Below are 25,610 nucleotides of genomic sequence, written 5' to 3'. Positions count from 1 at the left end.
CTACATCCTTCTTGTACTATTGTTGGACTTTTGAAGAGCAATGTCAATTTTTATAGTCTTTTGGATGTAGAGGTTGCAAGAATGTTCTTACCAAATTAGTTCATATTTGTTGTTGTGTATTGGAGTTTAATTAAAACAATGTATGTGGTTTGTAATGTTCTAAACAAATCAGTTCAAACAATGTAATATGTAGTGAATTTTTTTTTCTTTTAGGTTAATTAGAGCATTCACATCCCATTCCCTATAAAATTCCCTATAATTTAACTAAAAAGTACATTTCCTAAAATTTTTCCCTAAATTTTACTCATCTTTCAAAAACCTCCTACATCCCATTCCCTATATTTTCTCTATTTTATTAAAATAACATTTCTTTATTATTTCTTTATTACATTTTTCTCTCACCTCCTTTTATAAACTTAACTACAAAGAATTTCTCTCAATATAAAAATGGTTTGGGGACAAACAGTAGGTCCCCATATTTGGGGACCTACTGTAGCAACCCCATCCCTAAACCCCAAAATGGGGAATGGGATGGGGGGTGGTTTGGGATGAAATCCCTAAATATTTCCTCAAATTATAGGGAATTTGATGTTTGGGGAACCGGATGGGGATGCTCTTAGTTGTTTGTAGCATTAGCTTATATGTATGTGTTAATTAGTTGATATTTTTATCATCATGGACAATAATATAAAAAAATATAAGTTTTTATATGATAAAAAAATTTTGCATTTCAACATTATTTCTTGAAAAAATTGTAATAAAATATTGAATTTTTTATAAATATTTTTTCAACATAAAAAAATTAATAATAGAATGACTTCAATTAAAAAAAAAAAAAAAACTGGGTTGCATACGGAATCCGGATTTCCAGTTTGTAAAAATTCGGATTAATCTGGGTTTCAGACCGGGTCATAACCCGGATATACCCAGTCCGAAACCCAGCCAGGATTTTAAACCCGGGTTCCAGGTCGGGTATACCCGAATACCCAGTTCGAAACCCGGTTGAACACTCCTATTAATTAGTATGATTATCTTGCCCAGTTTCATGTATTACAGTTGCAGCCGTCATGTGTAAAACATTAAACATATAAAAAGGATGAACAAATGCCATTTTAGTGATCACAGATCATCAAGCCCTTCCCTAATTATATGGAGAAAAATTAGTTGATTAAGAATTTGTTATTTATTAGTTTATGGGAAAAAGAAATATATACCTATAGATATCCTATATATAATTTTTCAATCATAATTAGCTTTGCTTTAATGAAGCCATAACATCAACTATCGGCCACTATATATATTATTAGAGAAAATCTTAAAATCGGATGGGGCCAAAATGTAAGATTTACACATTCCAACTAGAAAAAGACATCTCAACGGTTTCATAAAACTTACCCAGTAGAATCACATACTAATTTTAATTGCTCTCTCTCCTTACTACAAACTCTCTCTCTCTCTCTCTCTCTCTCTCTCTCTCTCTCTCTCTCTCTCTCTCTCTCTCTCTCTCTCTCTCTCTCTCTCTCTCTCTCTCACAACAAACTGCTTATGGTTTTTTTTTTTTTTTAAAGAAGAAATACTCTTCATTGATTAAACACCTCAAATGAAGGAAAGAGTACAAGGAGGACAACTTTCTATGTCAATGATGTCCTCAGATACTCCTAGAGCATTTTTATCTAGAACATCTACAGAAACATTAGATCCTATTCTGATATGAGTAGCTTCCTGAAACTCTAATTGTGCAAGAACAAATTTTATATTCTAAATAAAAGCTCTCGAGTTGTGGCAAGAATCAACACTCTGATTAATGTTTTTAATAACATTTAAAGCATCTCCTTCAAGAATAATCTTTCTGATTCCAATTTGCAAAACAAATTTGATTGCTTGAAGAGTCCCATAGGATTCATCCAGATGAGGATCTTGAACAAAACTTTCCTACATCCTTTTTGTAGCAATGATATGTTCTTCATTATCTCTTACTATTATCCCAATGCCCACCTTGCTAGTAGTCCTACTAAGAGCTGCATCCCAGTTCACTTTGTAGATCCCAACATGAGGAGGTTCCTAGCTAGTAATGATGATATTCAAAGTTGCCTCATCCCTGCTCTCCATCTTATTGGCAGCTTGAAAATCAATGGTTGCTTGTTTTGCTTGAAGCATGACTTTTGTTGGATGAATAAAAGATCCTTTGAAGAGAAAAGTGTTTCTTCTTTGCCATATCTTTTGAGCTATTGTGACAATCTCCTCTACTAGCTCTTGATCAAACAAATAAAAAATAGTTGTAAGCCACTTCAAAAAACTTACAGCAGAAAAACCACATTTTTTAAGCTTCTTTGTGCACACGCACCACACATCCTTTGCAACAAGGCATTCCCATGTTGAATGAATACCTGTCTCTTCCTCTAACAGACAAATGGAACATAAAGATGAATCCATAACCCTTCTCTTGAAAGATTTGAGTTTGTTGGCAGATAATCCAGACATGCTCTCTATATGAAAATCTTAGTTGCATTACTATCATTTAGCTTCCAAATTTGAGACCAGACTTGCTTATCTGAGTTAGAGTTTGAACCTTGCCCTCTCCATCTTTCAATCAACTCCTTCTATAAATGGTAAGTACTTTTCACTATAAAAAGGCCATTCATGCTACACCTCTATACTAACTTATTTGGACAATTTGAATAATTGAAAGGCATTTGTTGAATAAGCTTCACTTGTGTCTGAGTCAATGAGAGCTATTACCTTTGCATTAGAGTCCAAGACAGCAAGCATACTTTGGATTTTGAAAGAAGAAGGCTGGGGAATCCAATGATCCTTCCATATCCTCACTTTTTCACCATTCCCAATCCTCCATAGAGATCCATCTTTCACCATATTTTTTGTTGCAAATAAACTTCCCCGTATAAAAGATGGATTAGCACCCAACTTAGCTTCCAGAAATGATGAGGTTAGAGGGAAATATTTCAATTTGAAAACTTTACTAGCCAAAGCTTCTAGATTCTATAGAAACCTCCATCCTTGTAGTGCCAAATTGAAACTCTCCAAATAACTAAATCCCAAGCCTCCTACTGGCTTGGCCTTTCTCATTTGACTCCAAGAAACCCAATGAATCTTCATTTCATTATGCTGTTGGCTCCACCAAAACTATCTCATCACTTAGTTAATTTTATTTAGGAGGGATTTAGGGAGTTTAAAAACACCCATGTAGTAAGTGGGCAATATTTGAATCACTGCCTTCAATAGAATCTCCTTGCCTACTTTGGACAACAACTTGGTTTTCCAGTTATTGACCTTACTTCTGACTCTATTCAATGTGCTAGTAAAAGCTTGGAAACGAGATCTAACAACAAGAGCAAGTAACCCCAAATATTTTTCATAAGAGGATGAAGATCTTACCCTAGCAATACTCAAAATGATCCCCCTGACTTCCCTACTTGTGTTTTTGCTGAAATGAATAGAGGTCTTGTCCTTATTAAGTCTTTGGCCTGAAGCTTTTTCATAACAATCCAATAGTCCAATCATATTGCTCCATTCCAAAGAGTTAGCTCTGCAAAATAATAAGTTGTCATTTGTATAAAACAAATGGTTAATGCAAATGTCTCCTCAAAGAATAGGTATCCCAGTGATAATTTTGGACACCTCAGCCTTATTGAGTAAAGTACTCAATGCTTCAGAACATAAGATGAAAAGGTAGGGTGATCCATTGCACAAACATCTAGAAGCTTTGAAATGAACCTGAGGAGAGCCATTGAGCAGAATATAATAAGAAACTGAGTTTAAACATCTTGTGATTAGGCCAATCCATTTCTAATTGAATCCCAATTTGGCTATAACAGCTTGAAGAAACTTCCACTCCACCTTATCATAAGCCTTGCTCATGTCTAACTTCAATGCTATATAGTCTGTCTTACCCTTCAACCTTAAATTCATTAAGTGTATGGTTTTATAAGCCACCATGACATTGTTGAGAATCAACCTTCCAAGGATAAAGGCGTTTAAGGGATATGATCTCAGGCAGAATCTTCTTCAACCGATTTGTTAAAATCTTAGAAATGATTTGGTCAATAACCTTACAAAGAGAGATTGGCCTGTAATCTGAGACTTGCTTAGGGTTCTTCTTTTTTGGAATTAACACAATGTAAGTATCATTAATGAGACTCAAATCTCCACTTGCATTTTTAAGAAACTCAAGAACAGCTCTACAAATATCCTAACCAACAATATCCAATGAACTTAATAAAAACCAGCATTGAAACCATCTGGTCCAAGGGAGCTCATAGGATTCATCTGAAAAATATCATTTTTAATCTCTTCTACCACAAAAATAGGATTCATTCGGTTCAGTTTAGTTTTCTGATTTTAATTAAGTGTCAATTTATATTATATATTAATATATCATAGTATTATAATGTTACTACTATAAGTTATAATATTATGCAAATATCATAGTATAATACTAATATATATCATAATATCATACTATACTAATATTATTTTTTTGTTTGGAATAAAGCATCTGATATTAAAATATAGAAAGATCCACTACTTGATGCAGCATTTGTACAATCAAAATTATAAAAATGTAGGTGGGTCTTTCCCACTTTAAACAGTTAACAGAGAGGGAGGGATTATAATAAGTGGAATATTTCCAAACAAAGATTTGGAGGCCGCCCATTGTGCAATGGAATGCGTGCATCGATTTTCATTTCTGAAATTCCCAATGTACCCCTGTAAAACCACGAAATTGTCTACCAATTTCCTTGAACAAATTAGTTAGATCTCAATTATAAAGATTATGAAATGAATCAAATACTTTAAAATAAATAATCAAACTTGCAAGACACAACGATTGGTTACGAAGGGAAACCCTTTAAAGAACTCTTTAAAGGTAAAACCCTACGGGGCAGCCAAACCCAGGAAAGTCAATCTCATTATTTGAAGAACAATTACAAGTAATAATCAATTACAAAACCTTTGCAATTCGACTCTCTTACTTGCCTAGACAAACGACCCGTTTGTCTTCTACCACAGTAGCAGCCAGAACCTCTGGCGATATTCAAATGTTGACCTCCCTTCTGGAACTCCAAAGGCTGACACTCAATCGATGTTGCTTCCCACTCAAAGCACGATCACACTCAAGAAGATATGAAAAATCCCATGAAAATTCTCAAGTGAATTTTCTCTCATAAACACACAGAATATCCTCTGTAAAATTCGTGGCTTGAAGTCCTTAAAGAGATACAAAACCGAGTCCCCTTTAAATAGAAGATCTGAAAAGAATTCTAGTTGCAGTAGGACTCTGCTGACGGTTAGCAACAGACGCGAAAACGCGTCCCGACGGACTGCTAACACTTCGGGATAACTTCTTCTGATATAGACTGAATTCTGTTCTGATTTCTTCTAGATAAGTGTACTGCTAACAGAACTCGATTTTGACTTCAGGAACTTATTTAAACAACTCCTAATATTTCTAGATAGACTCAACATTGTTTAGACATAAATTAATAATTATTTTTACATTCATCCAACAATAATAAATAATATGATAAGATAAGCCTTATCATTTACTCATCTAATCCTAGCCAACTTTTTGCCTTTACAATCTCCCCCTTTGGCGGATTGATGACGAAACCAGTTTGATGAATGTAGATTTCCTGAAAATATGTCAACTATCAAATCACAAAAAAGTATAGAATATTATAAAGAGTTGTGATTTAATAAAACCAGAATGGTCAGTTAGCTTAATCAAAATACATGCCCAATTGTATCTGCATTACAGTCCCAAAAAAATAACATGATAAGTTTTTCAAATGTACTCCCCCTTAGATGCTGCTGCTCCCCAAATGTACTCCCCCTCAAACTTTTTAATGTACTCCCCCTCAAACTTTTTCTCCCCCTTTTTGTCAACAATCAGCCATGAAGATCTATACTTCCTCGTCAGAATCTGCTACGCTGGCCATAATTTGTTGGACATCCAAGGACAATTGAACTAGTCGATCGTTTGCTTGTACACAATCAAAGCATACTGCAGCCAATTGTTGCTCCAACTTGGACTGACTGGCCTCCCACTTGGCTGTGAAGCTATCCATCTTCTGAGATATCAAGGTGAGTTGCTCAAGTAGTTGTGAGGTGGGGATGGATGGTTCAGGTGGAGAGGATGCTGACTCAGTAGTAAGGGGGCGCTTCTTGGTGATGACAGCTGCTGATTTAACCACGGTTAAGGCAGAAATAGGCCCTGGCAGCTTCATGGTGGGTTCATTGGCTCGAAGGGGCACTTTTGCAATCATGGCCAATTTTGTAATTAGACTTCCAAAGGGGAGATTTAACTCTTTTTCCACATGTGAGCGATGAATAATATCAATGACATGTCGTGGAAAATCAATAGACACACCAGTAGCAAGAGCATACATAAAATAAGCTCTTTCTAGAGAAATTTCAGTGTGACGACTAATGGGCCAGAAATTGGTCAAGACAATTTTGGTCAGAAGCCGATACTGAGGAAGCATATTGTGAAGGGGCAGTCGGTGTGTCTTGGCAGTCCATTTGGGGCCAGTGACACCAACAAATAGATTGCGCATTGCAGTCTTGGTTGGGGCTCCCATGCCCTTATATGGATATAGAGGGGATTCAACCTCAGGAAGAGTAAATAGATTGCGGAGAATAGCAGGATATACCTCAATCTGAATCCCACGAATAGTAGAGATGATGCTATGATCATCTAAATTGAAGTGGGCTATATTTGAATAAAATTCCCGGACCACCTCAACATAAGGTGTAGGAAGGGCATGAGTGAGCTTCTCCCAACCTCTTTCAATGAATATTTGGTGGATAATTTGGAAGTCATCCGAAGGAAAGTCATGGATGCTTACCTCCCGCTCACCCAAGATGGGTCTCTTGGAAAAGGTATTTCTATAGGCATTTTCGGCTTCAATGGAGGTGAAGCGATCAGTAGGTGCTTCTGTGGGCACAGGCACCGATGGTGATGGAGATGGAGGAGGGGCAGAAGTGTCGCCTAATTGCATGGGTTCAAGTGATGGGACATCCTCACTTGAAGAGTGCTCGGATGGCACCGGAGTAGTGAACTTTTTGCGTTTTGCCCTTTCTTTGAATCTCATATGAAATAGTACAAGAATCAAGTTTAGAAAGATAATTCTCAAACCTTATAGAGGATAAGAATAGATAAAACAAAAATGTGATATTAAAAGGTGGGTTGGTGTTTTTTTTTTTATAAGCTTGAACGTTGAGAACAACCCAAACACAATATGTGCAGAAAACCTTACTATGTATAGATAAGAAAGAGCCATCCTAACAAGTGACCAAAACAAAAGAGAGGTGAGTCAGGAAAAAACACAAACACTTGGTGTGCACCCGTGGGAAAAAAAACAGAGAATCCGTGTGTAATAGAGATTTTTCCTCAATACATGCATAGAATGAGAAGAATCAATACACACAACCTAATTCCGAGTAGTGTAGCTCAATCCAACAACCAAGATAAAAAAAATAAAACCCTTCACAGAAATTGTAGATATCAACAAAAACCGAAACTTGAGAGAAGAAAAGAATAGAAAAAAAAACAGAGGATCCGAAAATACTTACCTTGAAGATGGAAGGATGGAGAAATGTGAGTGGAAAGAGCACCGTGTATGGAGGATTAGGGGGAAGGAAGCGAGCTGCCGTGAAAATGGGTAAGGGGAGGCTGATGAGAATCGGGCTGAGTGTAGGAAACAAAGGCCAAGAGGTATGCTTAAGTGTTTTAAAAGAAGACCCTCCCCGTGCACGTGCTGGACCAAAGAGTCCTATTAGGACTTCTACACTTAGGCATAAAAGACCCGATACATGTATGCAACACACTGGGAACCCCCTTTTTTTTTCTTTTTTTTTTCTTTTTTTTTTTTTTTTTTTAAAAAAAAAAACAGAACAAAGCAATGAAAAAACAAACTATAAATTTTTTTTTTTTTGTAGAAAAGATTTGGTTTTTTTTGTTGTTTTGGTTTTAAAAGGAACATGCTTAAAATCATCTTAGTTTGATCAAGTCAGAATATACCAAAAAAAATCCAATAATCCTTAGCCCACTCATGTTTGTAACAGTCTCTTTGTGGATGTTCACTCCTCATAGAATCAGTAATGCCAAAGTTCAGGTGAGTGTGTGAGTGAGTATACTTATATCATAGCATGTTATGAGCTTTCCCCCTTTTTTTTTTGTTTATTGCTCTTTTGTGTTATATTTTTGATACCTTTGTTCAAAGAAAGGTAATATATTTTTTTATAAAGATGCTCACTAGAGTTTGTTTCTTGACCTTAAAAGTCAAACTTTATGCTAGGGCCTAGATACATATGCATCTCCTCCAAACACTAGTTTGTACACCACCTTTGTTCATGTTGGTTGCTCATCTTTTTCCACAATGATTGGAGCAACGATTTTTTCTGTAAGAACTCAAGGTGATAGATCCGTGTAGGGTGTTTGTCTTTTTCCGCAATGAATAAACACCGACTTTTTCTATATGGATCACTCTTTGTGTTTGGCAAGAAGAGAGCTCTTTAAAGAAGTACTAGGTTCAACTAGTATTAGTCAATTCAAGGCATGAACTCCCTCTTGATGAGCATCCTTTTTTTTTTAAAAAAAAGAATGCTTACATATAGGTTCCTCACAATGCATAAAGATGAACTTTTCCAAAAAGACCTATAGGGTTAGTACACTTAAAGAGAGCTGCACAAAGAGGAGTAACACATAAGATCAGAAAATTTTTGAAAGCAATTCCATACATGCTCAACCTGTGATGTAATAAACATATACCTTAAAGAAAATACATAACCCAGTTTTTTTTTTTTTTTAAATAAAAACAAAAAAAAACTGAAACATTTATGCTTTTAAAGAAAGGAAAAAAAAAAAAAAACTGGAAGAAAAGATCCTAAACTAGTAGGATAGAAAATCCTCACTTGGGATCACATATGCCAATGGCTTTTCGTAAAAACTCAAATCTAAGTCCATCCAAAGGTTTAGTAAACAAGTCAGCCAGTTGATGTTCAGTAGGCACATGTTCCATGGATATAATTTTAGACTCAACCAAGTCTCTTATAAAATGATGTCGAATATCAATGTGCTTGGTCCGAGAATGCTGGACAGGATTTTTGGAAATACTTATAGCACTAGAATTATCACAATATATTGTCATAGTGTCTTGAGAAAAACCATAATCATCAAGCATTTTTTTCATCCATAATAGCTGAGTACAACAACTCCCTACAGCTATGTATTCAGCTTCAGCAGTGGATAAAGAGATAGAATTTTGCTTCTTACTCATCCAAGCTACAAGATTTCCACCTATATAAAAACATCCACCCGTAGTACTCTTCCTATCATCAGCATTCCCAGCCCAATCAGCATCCGAATAGCCAACAAGTGTAAGATTAGTGTCTTTTGAGTACCATATCCCATAATCAACAGTGGCATTAAGATATTTTATGATTCTTTTTACTGCAGTAAGATGGGATTCTTTAGGATTAGCTTGAAATCTAGCACATACACCAACACTGAAAGCTATATCAGGTCTACTTGCTGTAATATATAAAAGACTTCCTATCATGCTTCTATAGAGAGTGGGATCAATATTTTTACCTGTGGAGTCATTGCTGATTTTCACTGAAGTGCTCATGGGAGTCCGAGCATTGCTTTTTCCTTCCATTCCAAACTTTTTTACAAGATCTCTTGCATATTTAGATTGTGAAATAAATATTCCTTCTTTACATTGTTTTACTTGAATACCCAAGAAGAAATTTAACTCACCAATCATACTCATCTCAAATTCAGATTTCATTTCATTTGCAAAGTTATAAGCAAGAGATTCAAGTGTTGCTCCAAAAACAATATCATCAACATATATTTGAGCAATTAAGAGTTGTTTACCTGATCTTCTTATGAATAAGGTCCTATCAGCTTGTCCTCTAACAAAATCATGATCAAGTAAGTAGGCAGTTAATCTTTCATACCAAGCTCGAGGTGCTTGTTTCAGTCCATACAGCGCCTTCTTCAACCTGTAGACATATTCAGGGTAGAGATGGTTAACAAATCCTTTTGGTTGGTTGACATATACCTCTTCTTGTAACACTCCATTTAGGAAGGCACTCTTGACATCCATTTGATATAATTTGAAGTCTAGATGACAGGCAAGTGCTAGAAGAATGCGAACAGTTTCTAACCGGGCCACAGGAGCAAATGTTTCATCAAAATCAATCCCTTCTACTTGTGTGTAACCTTGTGCAACCAGCCTTGCTTTATTTCTCACAATAGTACCATGCTCATCGGATTTGTTCTTAAAGATCCACTTAGTCCCAATTATGTTAGAATTTTCTGGTTTAGGAACTAACTCCCATACATCATTTCTAGTAAATTGATGGAGTTCTTCATGCATGGCGTTGACCCAACTTTCATCATTTAGTGCTTCTTCGACTTTCTTGGGTTCAACCTGTGACAAATAACACACAAAAGAAACCTGATTTAGTACTCTTCTTCTAAGTCTCATACCTTCTTCTAGCTCACCGAGAATGTTTTCTTTAGGATGATTTTGAGTTATTCTTGAAGAAGGTTCTTTGATTTGTGGATTTTGTGGTGTTTCCTTTATATTATCTTCCTCATTTTGCACTTGTAAGTCTTCTCCACTGGTCTGCCCTAGTTCCTTCATATTCTCAAGCTCCTTCATGGTAGTTTCAGCTGAAATGTCATCCACAACTACGTTAATTGATTCCATAACAGTTTGTGTACGTAAGTTGTAAACTCTATAAGCCTTACTATTTGAGGAATAGCCAAGAAACAATCCCTCATCACTTTTGCTTTCAAATTTATGATTGTTTTCTCTGTCTTTTAGAATATAACACTTGCTACCAAAAATTTTGAAATACTTTACCGTAGGCCTTTTATTTTTCCACAAACCGTAAGGTGTTTGATTGGTGCCGGGTCTTAGAACCACTCGATTCAAGATATGATTTGCTGTATTCACAGCTTCTCCCCAAAAATATAAAGCCATCTTCTTGTTGCTTAACATTGTTCGTGCCATTTCTTGGATTGCTCTATTTTTCCTTTCCACCACTCCATTTTGTTGTGGAGTGATAGGTGCAGAAACTTCTTGGTGTATTCCCTGTTCATCACAAAAAGAAGTAAAATTAGTATTCCCAAATTCTCGACCATGATCACTGTGTATTCTAGAGATAGAAACTTTCTTCTCTATTTGTAGTTTCTTGAACAGCTTTTTGGCAAGATCAAAAGCTTCAGATTTTTCTCTTAAGAGCATTATCCATGTGAACCTTGAAAAATCATCTACAATCACCATGATATACTTCTTTCCTCCAAGACTCTCAGTTTGTGTGGGACCCATCAAATCCATATGCAATAGCTCAAGAGGCCGAGAGGTAAGAATATAAGAAATCTTCTTGTGTTGGGCTCTAGTTTGCTTTCCTTCTTGGCATGCTCCACATACTATTTTCTTCACTTTTATTACCTTGGGCAGTCCATCAATAATTTTTCTTTTTGAGATTTTTGACAAATTTTTAAAATTGATATGCCCAAGGCGTTGATGCCATAATTCAGCTTCATCAAGTGTGACTCTATGACATTTCTCCAATGGTTTTGGAGAAATTCCATAACAATTGTCTGTAGTTCTAGTACCTTTTAAAACCCATTCTCCACCTTTATCATATAGGTTGCACGCATCCTTTGAAAACTGCACAGAAAAATCATTGTCACAAAACTGACTAATGCTAAGTAAATTAGCTTTCAAACCATTAACAAATAAAACATCATGCAACACAGGTAGTCCTGGTATTTCAATACTCCATTTCCCTTCTATGACAGCCTTGCTCCCATCTCCAAAAGTCACGGTGCCTCCATGAGATGCTTCAATTTTTTTAAATAAGTTTTTGTCTCCAGACATGTGCCTAGAACAGCCGCTGTCCAGGTACCACAGACAATCTTCCTTTGATTTCAGTGCTGTGTGAGCAATAAGACATACTGCATCTTTCTTTCTCACCCATTTTGTCTTGAGTATTGACTTGTGTTTTTCTTTGTTTTGAAGGCAAATATCTGCTAGTTCCCCAAGCTTAAGATTTATGAGACTGATTTGTTGACTTATGTCATCAACTTGAGTTTGTAGGCTCTTCTCTTTTCTTTTTCCTTCAGATTTCTGCACTTGATTCAAGTTAAAACAATGTGGTCTTATATGACCTATTATTCCACACTTATGACATGTAGGGACAAATTTATCATGTAGATTTTTTGAATAAACTAGCTTAAGTTCAGCATGATTTTGAAAACTCTTACCTTGACTTCCTTTAACAAAAACAATACCTTTGGAGGTTGTAGCAGTGAATGATGAGGCAGATTTTTCTTTTCCTTTAGAAGTCGTGTATCCTAGACCAGTTCTGTCACTATTCATTTTTTGAAGACTCAACATTTCTTCTAATTTTTGTGTTGCTGTTTTTTCTTCAACCTTTTTCAATTCCTTTTCTAGTGCAGTATTTTGATTTTCTAACCTGGCTATTTCATTCTCAGAGACTTTTAAAGCTTCAGACAGGTTGTTTTTCTCACTTTCCATATCAGTGAACTTTTTATACAACTTCTTGTTGAGTTTCTTTAATTTAATCACTTCTTCACACACATCATTGTAAGCCTCCTGTAAACTTAGTTCTTGATCAGCCTCAACAACTGATACATTTGAATCACTGTATTCATAACTACTTTCAGATTTTGTCAGTGTAATATCAGGAAAATCATTCACAATAGTAGAGAAAGCCATAAAAGATTTTTCATCATCAGAGGATGAATTTTCAGAATCTGAACTATCACTAAGTGTGACATTCAATGCTTTCCCTTTGTTTTTCTTGAAGTTTGGACATTCAACTCTTATATGACCATACCCAGAACATTCATGACACTGAACTTTATCTTTTTTCTCAGTTTTTTCTTTTTTCCAATTTTCAGTTTCATTTTTCTTAGCAAAAACATTTTTTCTTTGTTTTTGTTTACCACTTTCTTTATTAAACATGAACTTTTTGAATTTTCTAGCAAGTAAAGCAATCTCTTCATCATTCAGACTTTCTTCATCAGAAATATTTTTATAGTTTTCTTCTATAGTCTTTAAAGCAATGGACTTACCTTTTCTTGTTTGAGGAAGTGAAGATTCATATGTTTGCAAAGAACCCACCAGTTCTTCTACCTTTATTGCATCCAGATCTTTACTTTCTTCAATTGCAGTAACTTTGGGTCGAAATCTTTCAGGTAAAGACCTTAGAATCTTTCTTACAACTCTTGAATCTTCCACCTTTTCTCCAAGATTGAACCTGGAATTCACAATATCATTTAGTTTAGAATAAAAATCATCAAAACTTTCCTCTTCCAGCATTTTAATCTCCTCAAATTGGAAGTTAGCATTTGTAATTTTGAGTTCTTCACAATTTTTGTTCCTTCATGTGTAACCTCCAGGATATCCCATGCCTCTTTAGCAATCTCACACATGGAGATTCTCTTAAATTCTTCTGGAGATACAGCCATGAATATAGCATTCAGCCCCTTGCTATTCCAATTACAGTTGGTGATTTCTTCTTTCGTCCAATCATCAATATTTGTTTCTGGTCTGGTCCAACCTCGTACAACCGCGTTCCACACTCGCTCATCTAATGATTTGAGAAAGGCTCGCATGCGTACTTTCCAATATGCATAATTTTCACCATTGAAGTGCGGTGGGGCAGTCAATGATGACATATTGCAGGGGCACGGATCACACTCGAAAGAGTGAACCACGCTCTGATGCCAATTGAAATTCCCAATGTACCCCTGTAAAACCACGAAATTGTCTACCAATTTCCTTGAACAAATTAGTTAGATCTCAATTATAAAGATTATGAAATGAATCAAATACTTTAAAATAAATAATCAAACTTGCAAGACACAACGATTGGTTACGAAGGGAAACCCTTTAAAGAACTCTTTAAAGGTAAAACCCTACGGGGCAGCCAAACCCAGGAAAGTCAATCTCATTATTTGAAAAACAATTACAAGTAATAATCAATTACAAAACCTTTGCAATTCGACTCTCTTACTTGCCTAGACAAACGACCCGTTTGTCTTCTACCACAGTAGCAGCCAGAACCTCTGGCGATCTTCAAATGTTGACCTCCCTTCTGGAACTCCAAAGGCTGACACTCAATCGATGTTGCTTCCCACTCAAAGCACGATCACACTCAAGAAGATATGAAAAATCCCATGAAAATTCTCAAGTGAATCTTCTCTCATAAACACACAGAATATCCTCTGTAAAATTCATGGCTTGAAGTCCTTAAAGAGATACAAAACCGAGTCCCCTTTAAATAGAAGATCTGAAAAGAATTCTAGTTGCAGTAGGACTCTGCTGACGGTTAGCAACAGACGCGAAAACGCGTCCCGACGGACTGCTAACACTTCGGGATAACTTCTTCTGATATAGACTGAATTCTGTTCTGATTTCTTCTAGATAAGTGTACTGCTAACAGAACTCGATTTTGACTTCAGGAACTTATCTAAACAACTCCTAATATTTCTAGATAGACTCAACATTGTTTAGACATAAATTAATAATTATTTTTACATTCATCCAACAATAATAAATAATATGATAAGATAAGCCTTATCATTTACTCATCTAATCCTAGCCAACTTTTTGCCTTTACAATTTCGATGTGTTTTCCGAAGTTCCCACGTGTGAAAGCCTTTAAGAGTAATCCTTATATCTTGAATGAGAGGTTGCATAGTATAATCTGGGACATAATTTGAATCTCGAACAGCTTTCAGAGTATTAAGTGAGTCTCTAACAATCAAAAGTTTTTCAATTTGGTTTTCCTTTACTTCGTGTTGTCCTAATAGCATTGTTGTAGCTTCACCTTGGTTAAGATTTGTGTTGCAAAGGTGCATGGTAGTTACAAAGATGATGGAGCCATCTAGTGTTCGACAAATAGCTGTTGCTATACTTCCTCTTTGTCTGACCGCAACATCAAAGGTGAGGATATAATAGTCCACAGGGAGAGGCCCTAATGATTTGCTGGAATTAATTTGAATATTGCCCCAAGCATCAAAATGTCCTTTGAAAATTTCTTTAGTGGAAGAAATAAAATAAGGTAAATTAGGTTTAAAAGCTTCATCAAGGACCTTGTTTCTAAGGAATCATATACTATCCATAGCCATAATAGAAAAAATTTGGAAATGATGTTCCTCCTCTTTTGGAATTCCTAGTGTGCTAACAGTGTCAAGGATACAGTTAATCCATTGGTTAGTATCATCTTGTGCACAAAAGGAAATGTTCAAAGGCCAATGAGAATGATGCCACAATATTCCAGTAAAGCTGCAATTTAAAAAGAGGTGAGATTGTTTCTTCTCCAGTGTTACAAACAAGGTAGTCTATGTCCTCATTATTCATCTTGACAAAATTTTTTTACACAGTCACGTGCTGGAATGATATTGTTTAGAATTTTCCAACAAAGGAACTTGAGCATTTCCTGGATCTATAGCTTCCACAATTTTTTCCACATATCTGCTTGAGTGGTGTTATTCTCTATCCTATCTTGGACATGGGAAAGGTTAATGGTAGCATAAGCTGACTTTATGCTATAAGCACCAGAGTTATGATGAATCTAGATAGGTTTATCCGAAAGATTGTGGAAATTATACTTGGCAAGAGGAATCTTTTCAATCTCACTAACAGAATTTTGATGGAAAGGGCTTGTAGGAGGATGGCGTTCCACCTTCTATGTTCTCCATCATTAGCTCCGAGACCCGAAGAGAATGGTCTTTTGGAACATTTCTATCCTTTGGAACACGAGAAAAATTTGGATTATTGGGAATCCAATGATCAAACCATATTCTGGTATCTACTCCATTGTTTATTTGGTAACATATCCCTTTTTTTAAGAAAATCTTTTTGCTTAAGGATACCCTTCCAAATCCAAGAGTCAATAGATTTGTGATTGGTATAGAAAAAAGACGATCTGTTTAGGTACTTTTCGCCAAGTGGCATTAACTCCCGTAAGCATACTATAGTACTAATATCATAGTATTAATACTAACATATTAAGTTAATTATATTACGTTATAACTCTCATAACAAATGATCAAAAAAATTATAAATGTTCATATTATTATTATTATTTTACCGTAGATCGTATAATATGAGTCTAAAACATTTTATACACCTTTAAAACATTTAGAACATATTTAAAACATTGTAAAATATAAAAATATTTCAAAATATTATGCTTATTATTCTTAGTTAAATATCTTATATCATTCTTGAGCATTGTAAGATAAGATGAGATGAGATGAGAAATATATAATGTATACACCTTTAAAACATTTAGAACATATTTAAAACATTTTAAAATATAAAAATATTTCAAAATATTATGCTTATTATTCTTAGTTAAATATCTTATATCATTCTTGAGCATTATGAGATAAGATGAGATGAGATGAGAAATATATAATGTATACACCTTCAAAACATTTAGAACATATTTAAAACATTTTAAAATATAAAAATATTTCAAAATATTATGCTCAATTATTCTTAGTTAAATATCTTATATCATTCTTGAGCATCGTGAGATAAGATGAAATGAGATGAGAAATATATATAATGTCTTCTTATATTATCCTTATACGAAAAGAACATGAATTAAAACCATGAATTATAATGTCTCCTTGTACTATCCTTATGCGATGAATTTTAAGGTCCGGATCCTTTACAAATGTTGTTCGAACTATTAATTGGGTGCAATTCATGAGAAAGATACAAATCACCATTGAAGCCCAAGCAACCCATCTGGCAGCCTCTATGAATCGAGCGCTCGATCCATAGAGAGAACCCAACAATTTTCATCATAGAAGAAATCAACTTTCTTGATGTCATATGGAAGAAGAGCACTTCTCAAAAAGAAAAGAGAAACAGACGGAAGAAAAGAGAGAGAGAAACGAAATCTAAATATTGCAGAAACCCAAAAGCTAGCATTTATTTTAGATCATTCTGGTAGCTGTAAACAGACTATTACATATGTTATGGTCATATATGGCTTGTAGCACTGCATGCAACTCTGCAAGATTCAAATTAATAATGCATCTGGGATCTACGTACGAAAACATAAACTTATTAGATAGAAGATCATGATATAATTTTCTAGTTCTTCAAGCAGGTTGGCCGGATGCCAGGATCTACGCAGCAAAGGGGTTCGAATTTGCAGCAAGTAGGAACAGTCCACGACTGTGACATTCCCGTGAGAGCCACCAATATCAACAGCACTATCAATGCAAACTTCAACACAAACCTCTCGATCGAAGTTTCCATTCTGACTCAGTTTTTTTTTTCAAAAACGTTTAGATTCTGTTTTTAGTCCTAAAACTGCACACACATATATATACTAAAACTCAACAAGGAGGGGAGGTTTTAATATATGGCAGACGTACGTTACATATATGTAACGTAGGAATGAAAAATTGTCTGTATATATGTACGTTAATATATTGCTTTAATTATTTCATTCCAAAGTAGGAATGAAAAATTGTCTGTATTTAATGCTTTAATGAAAATCATTTAATTATTTTAACTTGGTTAGCCTTATTAATCTTGTCATTATATTTTCCATGCATGCATATATATATATATAAGGTATATATTATTGTCTGTAATTATGTGCATGTATATGCTAATTAAGAAGGTTTCCAATAAATATATCCAGCAAAGTAAGATAATTGAAAAGGAATATTCATTTAATTTCAAATCTTAAAAAAACAAGAGCACCTGAATTAATTCTTAATGGCATTAATTAGTATGATTATCTTTCCAAGTTTCACGTATTATAGTTGTGATTGTCTAGTGCATAACATCAAACATATAAAAGAGATGAACAAATGCCACTTTAGTGACAGGTCAAGCCCTTCCCTAATTAATTTGGCAATGAAGGGGTACACAAACTGGCTAAGCAAGTACGTTTGGAATATTGATGATATCAGTGCATGGGAAGTGATATATCCTGAATTTATTTCTTCTGCTATTTAGATTAGGCCTATTCATCCGGGTTCCAACCCGGAAATCCGGATAAACCCAAACCGGAATCCGGATTTCAAATCCAGACCGGAATCCAGACCAGATTATCCTGAGTCATAAACGGGCTGAAACCCGGATGAATCCGGATTTGGAAAAATCCAGCTTCCAGGTTTCGGATTGAACCCGGATTTTTTTTTAATCCAATATTTTATTTTTTCCCTAAATTTGGGTGACAAAATTTTTTCCTATCTCCTAATTTTTTTCTCTCTAGAAAGAACCCATCCGGTGGACAAATTGGCCCTACCCCTATGCATTGGTGCCCTCGATCAGGATGCCGAGGGACAGATTGACCCCATGGCCATTTGCCCCACCCGGCTTGCCCATCCACATTAAAACACAACCAAAAAAGAACAACAAAATCCAAAACCAACCCAAGTTTTTTCACCAAATCCGCTGATCTATCTAGAAAAAATCGTGACCTTCTACTCCGATGAGACCACAACGAGATCGTGGGTTTGAGCAAAGAACCACGACCATTCGTGGCCATGGTTGTCTCACAGTCAGAATCTTCAAGAAAAGGAAGTGGAGGAGAAGGAAAAACGAATGAGGCGAGAGAGTTCATGGTCGGCAATATGGGCGTTTGTCTTCTCATCGAGTTGTATGTTGAACTGGGTATGCAGATGGAGTAAATCGAGTGGGTGTGCAGATGGAGTAAACCTTCCAACTGGGTGTGCAGATGCAATATGCGGCTAGGGTTTCGACTGTTGAGAGAGAGAGAGAGAGAGGAGACGGAGACAGGAAATCAAGACGGCTAGGGTTTTCTTTTTCAGTCCCTTTTATACACAAACCTGGTTAACTGGGTTTCGAATATGAAATCTGGGTTTTAGACTCGGGTCCGGACTGGGTAAATCCAGTTTTTATAATCCGGATTTCGGCCCGGATTAAATCCGGACCGAGCCGGATAAAATCTGGCCCGGATGAACATTCCTAATTTGGATTGATAAATACCGGTTATAAGGTTTTTCTGATATATATATATATATATATTATATATATATATATATAAATCCCATTATTAAAAAAAATTATTATTATTTGGAGAAAAATTAGTTGATTAAGAATTTGTTATTTACTAGTTTATGGGAAAAAGAAATATATACTTACATATATATATATATATATATATCCTATATATAATTTTTTTTTATTAAAACAGACTTCATTTCATTCAATGAACTGAAGTTACAACTGTGACTTATCAATACAGAAAAATACAGACTATAAGCCAAGCTACGCATCTGCTCTGGAGCATCTCCGCACACATAGTGGTGAATATTGTCTTAACTTTTTAATAACTCTCTCCTAACAGAAAAAGTGCTCCATATAAATAGAACTGAATAACCCCCTCCATCCTCCCAGGAAGGCGGAGTACGGGACATTGCTATAATTAGCTTTGCTTTAATGAAGCCATATCATCGACTATCAGCCACTATATATATTATTAATAAATAATAGTTGCTATAAAAAATATACCAACCAATTAAATTGCTAATATGCTATCTTATAGTTGAGAATTCACATCACATTATCTTCTTGTTGTGTTACTATTAAATATAAATATCCATAAAAAAATTTATCAAATAAAAATACTATCATAGGTAAATTAGTTAAACTTATTAAATGAAATATACTAATATATGATCTAGTTAATTAAATGAAAAATCTGTCCTTATAATCATACAATTAAACTTGCATCATGTTATAATCAAGAAGTGGAGAAAGTCTTGCTAATGGCTTGGGGGTTTAGGTATAGTCGAAATCATAAATTGTTTGAATATAAAGATGTTCAATCTGCTATAGCAGCTCAAAATGCTCTGTCACTATGGTCTGACTACAAAGTGAGTAATGTGTGGACAAGAAGCTTAAAGGAACTTGGTTGCCTCCTCCATTTGGATCTCTTAAGCTTACTGTGGATGGTGATATATTTCATGATCAACAAATTAAGATCGGGAATTGGTGCTATCCTTAGAGATGAGAATGGAGAGGTGCTATTTGCAGCTAGCAAGAAGAAGATGGATGTCAATGACTATTGAAATATAATTGCCGGCCATCTTACAAGGTCTACAACTTTGCATACATAGGGGCGTAACAAACTTGGAGATTGAGAGTGACTCTTTAATAATGGTCCAAACCATTCAAGACAAAGGGGTTTCCATGTCTCTCCTTGGTAACATGGTTAAAGATATTTAGGATCTAATGAAATCTTCCACCAATGCATGTCGGTTGTCTAGGCAATGAAGGGGCACACAAGTTGGCAAAACATGCTTGACATATTATGGATCTAGATGTTTGGGAAGGGTTTGTACTTGATTTTCTTCAATCTGTTATATTGGTGGATAAACATTGTTTGTAATGATATTTCTATTGTAATGGAAATGTTTCTTTTTTCTTTCTAAGCAAGCATATTATAGATAAAATTAATAGTTACAAGATACATAAGTCAACAGGGTGGGAGGCCCCAACATTCATCCCAAACCAACAAATTCAACATAAGAAAAAAGAAAAGAAAAAGAAAGAGGAATCTGGGGTCAATGACTTGACCCCCACCCATTTCCCACAAAGGGAAGCCGCTTAAAGCAATTTTGATGCAATCCAAAAATGGACTGTAAGTCTGCGACTGGAAGTCGTAGTAAAGAGTTGTGTACTGCATTTTGCTAGTCTGAACTAGTTGTTGGAAACTTCCACTATCTCTTTTCCACAATCTTTGGTTAGGGAAAGTAAAAATATAGGGAGATAGCAAACTAGAGATGCACCAATTTGCTAGCAAATGACCGCCCGGGACAGTGGCAATGTGTGGGAGCCACACGTTGCTCTAGGACAGTGAGGAATGGTTGGGTTCGAAAGATCCAAGGTAGTGGCCTTGGAAATGCCACGCATGGTGGCACAAGGCTCCCTTGGTGCGGAGGTGTGTGAGATCCACGCAAGGTATTTGAGCCGCGTGTGTGGCTCACACACCACTCTAATCAACATTTTTTTCCCGTTGCAAGAGAGATTGACAGTTGAGAAGGCTTGTGGTATAGCGCGTGGTGGTCAATAAGGGTCGGAAGGCAGTAGATTAGCACTTCTCCTTACCATGAATGAAAAATTAGAAAAAAAAATCAATAGAAAATAAATTGTATAGGAGCTGGACAAGCCAAAAGGGGAGGAAAGGAGGAACAAAAATTCCACCCCTTTGGGTTGAGGCAAAGGAATCTTGGAGTTTTTGGTAGAGAGAAAAATTGCCTCACTGGATAGAAAAGGTTAACGGAAATGTTTATTATAAAAAAAATAAAAAAAAAATACTTGCTTCATGCGATTAAATTGCATTTTTTTGTGTTGTCCTCCTTAATTAACTTTTCTAATTTCTTTTTCTTTGCACAGTAAGACATCTATATATATAGAGAGAGAGCGAGAGTAGTGATTTGACCCCTCAATTTATAGCAATTAATTGCTTCTTTTATAAAATGGTATAAAGCTTTTTTAAATGCTAAGAAAAAAAGGAATACTTATAATTGATAATTTATTTAAGATAAAAACACACCAGTTGCCCTGCATGTGGATAAGAAGTATAGAGATATGTAAACTAAAATATTCAAATTGAGACAAATGGCTAATTATTTGCAAATCATGCTTTTCTCTTGGAAAACATTTGTATTATTGACAATAAAAATAAGTTGAATTATCACATGATGTACTATATACATCATCTGTCTTAAAAGAATGTCATACAATACAATCTTAGTCTTCCAATGGGAGCCACATCTGCCAGTTCTACTTCCTTCCAACGGTATCTAGATATGAGAACCTCAACCCTGAGGATCAATGGACCAATGCCCTCTATCCTTGTACATTTTCGGAATGTTGAAAGGAGAAACATTCATGTTTGTCATCTGCCCTGAATGGCATTAGAAATTCTCCTCAGCATACAATGAATATGGGAATTTCCAGGGTCCCAAATTAGGTGTCAAGGACTCAAGACACCACAACCCCAGCAAATAGAAGATCGCAGATCTTTTCCTCCAGGGAGATTGTTGCCCGATCACGACTATCCAACTGCAGGTTTTTCTTTTCTTTCCTGTAGACCTCTACTTCAGAAGTTCTACCACTATTTGCAAGACCAGCTAAAAGGACATTGTACGTGCCGAGTGTAGGACGGATTCCTTTCTCTAGCATGGTTCTGAATATTTTAAGTCCCTTGTCAGCATTTCCCACAGTGAAATAAACGCCAATCAAAGCAGTGAAAGTAGCTGTGCTCTTATGATCTTCAGGCAAAAGATCAAATATTTTTGCAGCACATACAGCTCTTCTAGCAAAACCAAGCCTATAGATTAACAGTGCACTTAGATATGTTCCAGGAGATTGTCCAGCCATAAGCATGACCTCAACAATCTCCACCACCTTTAAAAATGAACTGGATCTGATCAATATGCCGATCAAGGAAAGGTATGCATTTCTCTCCATTATAACGTCCATTCTTACACTATACTTGAAGGCCAACAAAGCACCACTGCGTCTGCTATGATCACAATTTGCCTCAACTATGCTTGAGATAATTGCAGAATCCAGTTGTACATTCTTATCAATTATCCCCGTAAGCAGGCGGTCAATTGCAACAAGATTTTGCTTTTTCAAGAAAATCAGTAAAAGCCCACTGTCTATACAAAAAGGAACATCACAATCCGTTGGTATAACCTCACTTACCTCCTCCTCTCCAACTATAGAAAAATGTGGATTAACTTGCCTGAGAAGGGCACTACTCTCGCCAGCAAACTTTAAGGCTTCAAGTGCTTCCAGAAATACAGAGTAACGAAGAACAAGGTGGTTTTCTTTCATATACTGGAGGATTAAAGTCAAAGCCTTTGTCTCCCCTACTTTAGAGAATTTCTCAACCAATATATTGCATGCAGCTTTATCAGGTTGTACCCCAGCTTCTTGCATTTTGCTAAATATCTCGAGGGCTTCTTTGTATTTTCCTGAAATCAGTTACGAAAAGGATTAATTAAACACCTATCTGCAGAATTTTTGGTGTTAAAATAAGAGAGGTTTTCTGTGTTTTGTATCTGATGCTTTCTGTTGAAGCTATCAGTTTAACTATAAAGAATGTAGCATAAAACCCATGCATGCCAAAACAAAGCATATTGGGTTTCAGTTTATGAGATGCCAACAAATAGCCAAGTGCTCTACTCAATCATCAGCAGCAACGAGTACAGCACGCACTTATTGAAGTTCTAGTAATAAAAATAGGGGGAGACAGCACATTCCATATAATACATAGAGTGGGAAACAGAAATAAGCAGTTCAAGTATGACAGGTGCCTTCATTTATGATTGTCGACATCAGAATGACCATTATGTTTGCCCATCTATCAGAAAAGTGGAACTAAAAGACCACAGAAATGAAAATATCTGACTGTATACGGAAACAAAATGTCAATGCAGCTACATCTGACTGTATACACCATTATGTTTGCCTGTATTTTGTGGAAATTCACAAACTTCATAGCAAGAACAACATTGTGATTCTTAAAAGGGTTCCTTAATTTAAGAAACTCCTGCGACAAGTCTATTATTCAACAAATCAGGACTCTTAGATCAGATAAATTAGCACGAGCCCAAAAGCTGCTAAATGCATTAATATATATTCTTAATATATGCTATCGGTCCTATACAAGTATCAGTGCCAAAATGTTCACCCTGACCATTGGAACTGGGGATGGTAGAGGTAAGATACTAACATGAGGCCAGTAGGAAGCGGTAATGGTGTATAGTGAGTATCCTCAAAGCTCATTTTTTTAAAGTATCCTCAAAGCTAATCAGCTTTACTAGAATGGAGTAAATGTAACCTTATAGACATTACAAAATATAATCCAATCGGGTGCATAATTGTACTTCATCAAATTAGCTGGGGGAACTGAATTGACATATAAAAATACTCTCACTGATAATTCTAAAGAGCATAATTTCTCACGTCTATGTTGGAGACAAGCAAGAAATTTAATGGTCAATAATTGGGAATAACCGTATTGATTATGAATGAAACTAGCCCTAAGAGTGTTCCTAGAGAAGTCATCGGCCAAATTAGTGTATGGTAAGTTTGATTTACAATGTTGAGCCTAATTATAGTCACAAAGTCATCGGATGTGTTAGCATATGGTGAGTTCCATTTACAATTTTGACCCACTTTTTGATAGTTAAGCTTTCGAGACACAGTTTCTAACATGGTATCACAGCCTAAGGGCCTACTGGTTTACTATGTTGACGATATCTGCCATGTCATATTGGCAAAGCCTTACAAGGGAGAAACAATTGATTTTCCTAACAAGAAACAGGCAGAGAAAAGAAATATGAGGATCGCTGGAAAATAGTAATATTCTATACGTTATCCACCCATGTAGACAATTTAACGAACAAGTAAAGGGCTCTAGCAAAAAGAATAGTACTGCAATCTGGTTAGGGAGATACAGTTGATTTCCTAACAAGAAACAGGCAGAGGAAAGAAATATGAGGATCGCAGGAAAATAGTAATATTCTATGCGTTATCCCACCATGTAGACAATTTAACGAACAAGTAAAGGGCTCTAGGCAAAATAATAATACTGCACCCACCAGATTCCACAAGATACTCCATCAAGACAGTGTAAGTGTGACAACTTGGAGAACACCCAGATCGAAGCATCTCCCTGTAAACATTCGTAGCCTCCTTCGCTGTCCTATAATCAAACAGCAGCTTCATGTAGGTAGTATAGGAAACAACAGTGGGCAAGCAGCCATTAGCCTTCATTTCTTCCCACACCTTCATTGCCCCATCAACATCCCCAGAAATAGAAAGCCAATGCATTAACGAAGTGTAAGTCACAGCATCTATCTTCAATCCTTTCTCCTGCATCTGCTTGAAAACATACTTCATCGAAGAAATCCTCCCAGCTTCTCCAAAAATATCCAGCATCGTCGTGTAAGTAAAATGGTCGTGCTTGAACCCCTTTAACCTTGAAACCCAGTTGAAGAACAACCAGGCTTTTTCCATCGGTGGGTGGGTTTTCAGAACTTTATTAACTGTGTAAGAATCCCATCTTACGGGGAGCCTTTCTAGCTCCTCCTTAGCAAAATCCCACGAAGAAAACCTGAGGAGTCCGTATATTTTCCCCACAGTATCCCTCATATACGGGTTGGGTTCTATGTCTTCCCTGTCGACAGATTTGACAGACTTCTTCGTCTTTCGTTTATACAAAGCAATGGGCTTCTTGTGTTTATGTTGGTGAAGGGAATGCAGGCGTTTAATGGAACCCCTCCAATAACGAAAAGGCTGATCACCATTGATAGCCAAAAAGAAGGCAAGTTTTCTGAGAACTCCATGGGAATCAAACGTCCCGCGCATGGATAAGGATGCTAATTTTTCTCAGTCCAGGTAGCATGACCGAGTGGCACCAGCAGCCAGCAGCCAGCAGCTATATATGCTTTGAGGGAGTCTAGTTTGATTGATGTCATTTATGAGATTTATTTTATAATAAAATATAAATTA

The 25,610-nt window shown here is 35.9% G+C and overlaps 1 protein-coding gene across 1 annotated transcript; it reads right to left on the bottom strand.

Moving 5' to 3' along the window:
* Positions 1-21,706: 21,706 nt before the first annotated feature.
* LOC122295443 (pentatricopeptide repeat-containing protein At2g01390) lies at positions 21,707-25,542 on the bottom strand. Its single transcript, XM_043104460.1, has 2 exons — positions 24,698-25,542; positions 21,707-23,065 (listed from the first exon to the last, which is right to left on the bottom strand). The coding sequence occupies exons 1-2, from the start codon at positions 25,464-25,466 to the stop codon at positions 22,065-22,067; spliced, it is 1,770 nt and encodes a 589-aa protein (XP_042960394.1). The 5' UTR covers positions 25,467-25,542; the 3' UTR covers positions 21,707-22,064.
* Between the last annotated feature and the right edge of the window lie 68 nt (positions 25,543-25,610).

The sequence above is a fragment of the Carya illinoinensis genome, chromosome 15, assembly GCF_018687715.1.
Source record: "Carya illinoinensis cultivar Pawnee chromosome 15, C.illinoinensisPawnee_v1, whole genome shotgun sequence".
Lineage (NCBI taxonomy): Eukaryota > Viridiplantae > Streptophyta > Magnoliopsida > Fagales > Juglandaceae > Carya > Carya illinoinensis.
Note: the sequence above shows the minus strand (reverse complement) of the source record. Positions and strands in the feature narration are given on the sequence as shown.